The sequence below is a fragment of the Hemicordylus capensis genome, chromosome 8 (genome assembly GCF_027244095.1).
Source record: "Hemicordylus capensis ecotype Gifberg chromosome 8, rHemCap1.1.pri, whole genome shotgun sequence".
Lineage (NCBI taxonomy): Eukaryota > Metazoa > Chordata > Lepidosauria > Squamata > Cordylidae > Hemicordylus > Hemicordylus capensis.
The window spans coordinates 1,724,132-1,733,053 of record NC_069664.1 but is presented as its reverse complement, the minus strand read 5'-3'; the positions used below and the strand labels follow the sequence as shown (position 1 = coordinate 1,733,053).

Sequence of the window (8,922 nt, the reverse complement as noted above, 5' to 3'; positions counted from 1 at the left end):
GTTCTGTAAACATTAATCTTTTATATGTCACCCATGAAGAAACGTGTTCTATATCCAGTCAGCTTTAAAAAAATTATCCATTAATGAGAGCTATAATTTATTATTCATACATTGTTTTTATTCAACCATCAGTATCATTTTGTCATTTGTGTGCAATGTTGGATATTTAATAAATAAATATTATTTTTTGTTGTTGTTTACACAATGTCAGACAGGTTTTATTGACTGGTTTGTTTTATCCAGACATCGAGTCCTTCCCAAGGACCTGGAATGGCTGAATTTTATTATCAATGTTGTTGCTGTTGTTATTATAGATATCATCACAGAATATAGGCTGTTCCCAGTAAAGCTGCTTTTTGGAATTGGCTGGTGGTGATTTCTGTGGCCCCTCTGGTGTTGAGGTGCTCTTCAAGGTCTTTTGGGACTGCACCCAGGGCGCCAATTACCACTGGGATTATTTTGGTCTTTTTCTGCCACAGCCTTTCAATTTCAATTTGTAGATCTTTGTATTTTGTGATTTTTTCTATTTCTTTTTCTTCTATTCTGCTATCCCCTGGTATTGCTATGTCGATTATTTTGACTTGTTTTTCTTTCTTCTCGACTACAGTTATATCTGGTGTACTGTGTGGCAGATGTTTGTCTGCTTGTAGTCGGAAATCCCATAATATTTTTGCATCTTCATTTTCTACTTTTTCAATTGTATGATCCCACCAATCTTTGGCTACTGGTATTGTTGTTGTTGTTGTTGTTTACACAGACAGGTTTTATTGACTGGTTTGTTTTATCCAGACATCGAGTCCTTCCCAAGGACCTGGGATGGGAAGGACTCGATGTCTGGAAAAACAAACCAGTCAATAAAACCTGCCTGACTGTGTATTTAATAATAATAATAATAATAATAATAATAATAATAATAATAATAATAATTTGATTTCTATACGGCCCTTCCAAAAATGACTCAGGGCGGTTTACACAGAGAAATAGCAAATAAATAAGATTGAACCCTGTTCCCAAAGGGCTCACAGTCTAAAAAGAAACACAAGATAGACACCAGCAACAGTCACTGGAGGAATGCTGTGCTGGGAGTGGAGAGGGCCAGTTACTCTCCCCCTGCTAAATAAAGAGAATCACCATATTAAAAGGTGCCTCTTTGCCAAGTTAGCAGGGGTAGCAAACCCTATTAGATAGCAAACCCTCATAAAATAGTTAGGAACTTGGGTGGTATTTAGGGCAACCTTTTGAAGTGCCCCAATAATGGCAAGTGCCAAGCAGAAATCGGTTCACCGGCACTGCCAGGCTTGTGTTTCTCCTCAACATGAGTCAGGCATTGCAAGTTGCTGGGGTTCCAGCAAGGGATTGTTTCAGTCCAGTCCAACCCAAGGCCTCCGAGATCCTTGGAGAGAATGATGGGGAGCAGCTGCCAGCCAGCATGGACAATACTGAGCTGGACGGAGCAAAGGTCTGACTTGTTCTAAGGCCATTTCCAATACTCCTATGAGCCACACATCAGGATACCTGCGAAGACCTGTGAGTCTTCACCCACAAGTATTATCGCATGGAAGAAAAACACCCTGGGCCCCACAAGGAATGGGCATGGGCCAGTGAGGGGGACAGGGGGAGAAATGGGCCCTTCCTCTCTTGGCTGGGCTCTGCCTCCACTTTCCTCGGAAAGGGTAGGGACTCTGGGAAGGAATCTTCCTTGGCTGCACACACAAGGAGGTCTGGGCAGTGTGTGGTTGAAAGAAGCACTCACCATGGGTCTGGGAGCTGGGAATGAATGCTGGCAGCCAGCACAGGTGGCAGGTGTGGGGCAGAGTTTCCTCCAGAGGGGCTAGGTGGGGGCAGTTCGGCAGGCCTTCACGTCCGTGTAGTCAAACTGCTGCTCAAGCACGTTTGCATGAGAATTAGGAAGGGAGGGAGCCGTGCATCAGAAAACAGCATCCCCCTGCCCCATCCATGTGCACTCCTAATTTCAGTACTCATTTCTGCCAGACATCAGTTTCTCCATGCCTATTAAAATCACTCCGCCAGTGTGTCCCCGAAGCATGCCGGAAGCTGCAAGGGAGAAGTTACTTTTACTCACCTGGAATAGCAGGAGAACTTCTCATGGCATTATGGGGGTGGGGGCAGGTATTTCAGTTTGAGCAGGGGCGTAGTGGCCTTGGTGATGCCCCAGGGATAGACTGCTGCTTGCCCATGCTAGCTACACCTCCTGTGCCAATGCAGAGGGTGTCGCCAGCACCGGGAAGGGGGGGATTGTGGCCCCTTACCAGATCTCAGTAGGCCCTTCATTCACTGACTGAGTGCAGGAGGGGGCGAGGCGCTCCCTGGTGGCCCCCACCAGATCCTGGCAGCTCAGGGACATTTGTCCTCCCCTTGTCCAATGGTGGCCACATCCGTGAGTTTGAGAGAACTCCCCATCATTTCTGCTCTGGCAGACCCACTTTGGCAGCTAATTAAAGGTGTAATTGATAACCAACTGTATATGATTACGGGGCACATTGTAGGCAAGGAATCATCTCTTCCTAATCATGTGAGTAAATTCTATCTTTATGCATGAGGACATGTGCAGAAGAGGTATTGTGAGACTGAGACCGAGGAGGGTGTTTGGGTGCTGCTCCTTGGCAGGGAAGGTTTTGGCCTCTGTGCCCCCACCCCCTTTTCCTCACCTCTCCCTCCCCAGCAGCCATGTTCGCCTCTGCCCTGGAGCACCCTGTGAAGATGACCCCTGCACTTGGCCACAGGATTCCTGCGTTTCCAGGGGGCCCACCCAGCAAGCCAGAAGCGCTTGAGTCAGGCAGGCAGGCTGTGCCCAGCTTGGGGGGGGGGAGCCAGGGGTGCCTCCCTCTGGCCCCTCTTTGCAAAGACACTCTGCGGGATTTTGCTTGTGAAGGAGGGGGTGGGGCACCATATGAGCTTTGTCATCATCCCTGGTATTTGTAAAACTCTTCGTTTTATGGAGCACTTGCAAGAAATAATTGCACAACTCAGACTCCTTCCTTTTAGGTGAAGCAGGGGAGCGGGACATGTTTGCCCATTCCGCATTTGGATCCTTTGCTCCTTACTTTCAGCCTCACTGCCCTATTCTAATTTTGCTGCAGGGGACCAACTGTTATCTTTAAAAACATCTTGAACACTTCCAAGGTGTCTGAGCACCAGCCATCTTTCACTGTTAATTCTCTGTATTTTACAGGTCTGCTGTCTTTGTTATTCTGTCTTTGCCAGCTTCATCCTGTTCTTTGCAAACATTCCCTTATAGAGTCAGATTCTTACCTGCTGGTGCTGTTAGACAACAGACCCTTTACAATCCACGGAGCGAAGTGGAGGAGGATCCGGATTTTCACTCTTTTTGGAGACAAAATACCCTTCTACTCTTTAGAGAGGACTGCCCTCTCCAAGACCTCTCCTGACAGCATCATTGCAGCTCTGACCTTTGGCACATGATGCAGGCTTCACGAGAGCAACTCCAGTTGGAACCCCTTTGCTAGGCTGGTCGCTCTTTGGAACACCTCAACGGAACACTGCAGACGAAGACGGCTGATAATGTATTCCTCATTTCACAGCAAAAGCAACATCAGTCTAGGACTACCTTGCTACAAACAGAAGTAAAAACACTTAGGCACAGAGAAAGTGGCCCAGAAATGTGTACACTATGCACTAGAGATCACACGCTTGGGCTCTGTCTCCTGGTTCCCCGCCCCATCTTCAGCCCCCCACAGAATCTCGGCTTAGAGTTGGTTGATAAATACAGTTACATTGCTTGACGTCTCATGGCTTGATAACACAAGATGGCTCAGAATGAAATAAAAGCATTGGTGGAGGTTATATGAAGATTTCCCCTGTGGAGTTTGAGTCAGTAGCAGCTCATGCTAATGTGGGGGACAAGAGGGATACTTGGGTTGACCCTCTCTCTCCCCTGCCTCGCCTGAGAGTTATGCTGCCTTCAGGCTGGCCATTTGTCAGGTAGAGCTGTGCGGTTAACCACACAGCACTACCTGATGAATGGCCAGCCTGCAGGCAGCATGGCTCCCCTTAACACCAGGGCAGGAAGAGAGAGAAGCAAGCCGAGTTGCCTCATTGGTCACCCCCTGGATCCTTACGATGAGCCACTACTGGTTTGAGTCATACATGTAAACAACCACTTGATGCCGGAGGGGTGAGCGTGCATGCGTTCACCAGCCCTGAGGGCGCCTGCATATGGCTGTTGCCAGGTACACGGCGCCAGCATTAGTGCAAGCATCCCACAATCCATTCCTCGGTTAAGGTCTTTGGTGCTGCAGATGGTGTTTAGCAATGCCAGTCCCTTGCTGTGTCCCAACAATGCCTTTTCTCTGTCCACCGTGGATCCATGCAAGGCCATCCAGCCATGCAAGGCTTCATCCAGGGCCCGGTGCCAAGTTGCTACATGCAGCGGACATGGCGGGCATTTTGCCCACACGGATGTGCAACTTCTGGGCACGCAGCATCGGTTCAGGGGCTGAATGCTTTGCCTTGTGCAGATTCAGGTCCGCTGCATCTTTTGCAAGATAGACCCGCAAATTTTTCTGTGGTTGCTCTGTCCGTGCAACAGCAAATCAGACTGCGCACAAGAGCAGGTTTCACAGAAGCCACAAGGGTGCAATGGGGACTTTGCAAGAGGATCCATTGGCATAAATGTTATGGGGAAGGTGGTTTCCATTTGTCACTTCAGGGGAGCTTTCTCACGGTCCTTAAGGGCATGGTCCACCCTTCCCCTGGAAGGAGCCAGACACAGAGTCCTCTTGCCCTTTGCCCCTCAGCAACCATGGGCCATGATGGGACTGGGGGTGCTGTGGGCCCCCCTCCTGTCTCTCCCCCCCGGGCTCTTCTGTGGTTTCCCTGGGGATGTATTATTATTCTTTGCCCCTTTACATTCCATCCACGCTCTTGGGGTGAGACAACGCAATATATCCCACCCTGTTAAATGATCTTATCCCATATTTATTTACAGCCCTGCTTTTCTCCTCAGCTCCTGCTCGGCTGGATCTCATTACGGGCAGCTCCCATCCATCCCTGTCATATGAGCCTCAGGCAGGTGCTGGCGCTGCTTGGCAATCACAGCCTCCTCTTGGCCCCTTGCCAATCGCCACTCATGGTAAGCGGCCGCTTCAGCGAGAAAGCCATCCCTTCGTCTTGCCCACAGGCAGAAGCGTGGCAGCCCGGGCTGAGCGCAGAGGTGTGTCCCCACCACTACCTAAGCAGCCCCTCTTGGGCCAGCCATTCAGATGGGAGATCTCCACGAAGCTGCGGCTAGTTAACATAATCAACAGGACCAAGTGATAAGGCTTTTTCTGGATGGCCCCATTTGATGTTTCAAGTCTGTGAGGGCTGTTGTCATGATCCCGGATCCAACACACACACACCACCACCACCACCACAACTGGATCATGAGGTGAACTGTTCAGGGGATGAGATGGGGAGGGAAGACTTCATGAGGCAGCCCCCAGGAGGCCCTGTGCTGCTGGGATGTCCCACACCAGGAGAACTGGGGAACCTAAACCAGCACCTCCACCATGATCTGAGGACCCAGTCCCACCTTTGTCCTCAGATGCAGAGGAGTTCTCTGATGAACAGCCAGTCCTAACAGAGCCCCCAGCACCACTTGGACCAGCACTTAAGGAATTGGGCCTAGCCCCTTTTCCTACGGAAGGGCTGGAGCTAATTTGTTCTGCCTGGGCAGTCTGCTCCAAGAAGCTGCTGGAGCAATGCCCCTTAGACATTGCCATATCCAGCTCTTGTGTTCCTGCCCGGCACTAGCCAAGGTCCTGACTCATGTGCCTTGGAGCTGCCAAGGCACACGAGCATGTCACTCCAGCACCCCTGCCTCTGTGAAGACTCCGGCATAGCCTAAAACAGAATAGTTGCATGTGCACATTTGAATGTTTCCTCATAGGGGGGGAAAGCTTCCTTGGTCACAGAAAAATAGCATCAGTGAGAAGGCTAAGCTGAATCTTTCTCCTCAATATGCTCATTTCCTACAAGCAGCACCTTCCCCAATTTCTCACTCCGGGAACTGAATGAAAGGACAGCAATATTTTTGCTCCTGACTGTATGTGCCTCCAGCTTCTGATCTAGTGCATGTATACACACATGCATGCACAAATGCACACATAACCTGAACATGATACCCCACAGCTGGTTCCCAGTACACCATTTGGGACCTTCCAGAGGAATCAGGGTTCACCTCAACAGGAGGATGTGTAGACACAGACTCGTAACAAGCTGTTGTGGGTCTTTCCTAAGTCAACATTAAAGAAAGATGGTGCAGGAAAGAGAAGCAACCATGGATGTACATGAGTAATACAAGAAAGGAAGCAGCTGATTTAGAACCAATTGGTTATGGGGACAAAAGTTGCACATTCAATTTCTCAGATCTCGGTGTCAAAATTCCTGGTTTGGATTCTGAATTTCATGTTTTGGCTAGACTTCAGCTTTCAAAGAAAAATGTTTGCAAAGATGTGGTATGTTCCTTGCCTAGTTTTTAGCTGGAGCAACTGCCCATTCTGCCCGCTTCTTTCTCAAGAGCAGTGACAGACATGGCACCTGAAAGAAGAGGCAGATTCCATGGGTGGTGCAGTGGGAAGAAGAGGCAGGTTCAAGGTTGGAGCTATGAAGCCACAGGGATTGTATTTGGCTGTCCACCAGCACAGCTGTAGAATAAGAAAGGGCACCGTACAAATGTACCTATCACAACGTGCAACAAGGATCTCGAAATCTGCTTGTCAGTGAAGATCATAATTTGGGTGGCCAAAATCTGACAGGACATCACAGCAGACACCACAGTGGCAGGAGAGCTCCCCTCATCAGCAAAGTCAGGGCATGTGAATTTGAGGTGACTGTTGCAATCGGAGGTCAGGATCTTCCAATGGAGTTACGCTCTTGACTGGTCCACACGGGGCAGATGGGTTGCCTAGGAAAGGGTGTTGGAATAGAAGCTCAGGCTCTCCGACACCGTTTTGGAGTCACTACGGGAGGAGCCGTTGGAAGTCAGGTCCACAGAGAGCCGCTTGGATTTGCTGCTGTCCTCCAGCTCCTCCTCCGGGTTGCCAATGACAGACGAGACTGTCGTCTCCATCCGACTGACCTTGTACATGCTGCTTTGGGTGTGCAGATACCGGGTGGACTTCATTTCCAGCCCTTCGTATTCACTGGCACTGATGAAAGGACACCACCGGAAGGCGTGCTTGAAGCCGATCCGGAACCTGAGGAGACAGGCGAGAGCAGAGGCATTCAAACCCAGCCTGTGCAAAAGCAAGCTGAGATGTGCAGACTGCAGTGGGGTTTTAGACCTGGGGCATGTCTCATCCTCCTGCATCCAGGCTCCAGACTTCCACATAGCATTTTCAGACCATGTTTCCCCCTCTTTATCTTCCCTGTGCCAAACATGAAAATCCCTGTGCCAAGTAATCCAATTCAAGAAAAGCCGAACTGCCTCAGCTGCATGCATCATACAAACAAAGCAAATGGACATTTGTCTTAATTGTGTGACGGAGGACCCAATGAGACACGGGCAGGGCATTAAGCCCAGCCATCTGGGCCATAAGGCACCTCTGCAAGTGGCAGCTGTTGTCTGTTTAGCAGGGGAGAGCAATTCCCCCTCTTCGGCCCAATGTGGCGTCTCTCTGGTGGCCGCTGCTGGTGTTGCGGGCGTGTGTGTGTGTGTGTTTCGTGACGGTGAGTCTTTTGAGGGATCAAGAATCCAGTCTATATTTTCTCCCAATCTAAACTGCTTTGAGAACCTGTTCACTGAAAGGGGGTATGCCAGTACATAATAATGATGGTAATTGTCCAGAGTTCTATACTTGAAATTCTGCAAGAGGTTCCCCCCACCCACCCCAAAAGCAGCCACAGGGGATCCTCAGTCTGGATGCAGATCATGGGGGCAGAGGGAGCTCAGTGCCTTGGCCCCAATCTGGATGCCCCCCGCAGCTGCGCCTTGGTCCATGACAAGTGTTTCTGGGGCTGTGGCATGGGGGCAGAACGAACCCCCCTCCCCACACCATGTGGCCCCAATCTGGATCATGCCCCTGTGACTGCTTTTTGGTTCTGTTTTCCAGCTCGTGGCATTCCAAGCACAGTCCTATTCTGGTCCTGAGAGTCATGAGGAGCAGCAGCAGGGAGCAGTGAAGGGACTCCTGACTGAGGCACCTCAGGGCCCTGCAGGTCAAGATGACGGAAACCCATGACGGGATCTCCCCTTTCTTTAATGTGTGCAGCATGTTAAATTTCCTCTAAGGAGGCAAACAGCAGCATTTTAATCAGGAAAACAGCACCGAGGAAAGGGTTAAATCCTCTCTCCCCCCCCCCCAGCCCTGTGGTCCCAGTTCAAATCACACCCCTCCACAGCTGCTAATTGCTCTAATTTAAAGAGAGGGGAGATCTAATCATCGTCTCCTCTAGTCTGGCTCCTATTTAATTACGAAAGCTGCAGTTCTCAGAGATCTGAGTGCTGGCGTCCTGTGCTTCCACAGATGCAATTCTGCTTAGACTTGTTTTGCATCCTACAGCTTTTATAATTCGTGATTTCTCCAATAAACAGAGAGCAGGTATTCTTTGTGCTATTTCAGTCTTCTGTTATCTGCTGTTTTCTGCCTCACGCAGGAGGAGAGAAGGTTGCCTTTCTTTTTTATGCCACTGGCTCCCAAGAAGAAGAAGAAAGGGGCTCAGAATTAAAGCTTTGATTCCCAGGTCTTCAGGAAAGAAATGACCCATACAGCTCAGAAACATGAAGGTTTCTCCCTTTTACCATTTTAGACCATTCTAAAACAATCCATAAATCCATTGGGCTCATCTGGCCCAATACTGGGTTAAATCTTATGGCTTCAAGAGAGCCATAAAGACCCTGGCTTCAGCCTGGTTTTTAATATTATTTAATTGGTTTTTAAAATGAGCTTTATGTTGATA

At 49.4% G+C, this 8,922-nt stretch overlaps 1 protein-coding gene across 1 annotated transcript in view; it reads right to left on the bottom strand.

Annotated features, from left to right (window-relative positions):
• Positions 1-3,532: 3,532 nt before the first annotated feature.
• TACR1 (tachykinin receptor 1) overlaps positions 3,533-8,922 on the bottom strand; it is a 43,260-nt gene continuing 37,870 nt past the window's right edge. Inside the window, exon 5 of the mRNA XM_053269932.1 lies at positions 3,533-7,220. Within this exon, the coding sequence (XP_053125907.1) occupies positions 6,929-7,220 (292 nt within the window). The 3' untranslated portion in view covers positions 3,533-6,928. The remainder of the gene's footprint in view (positions 7,221-8,922) is intronic.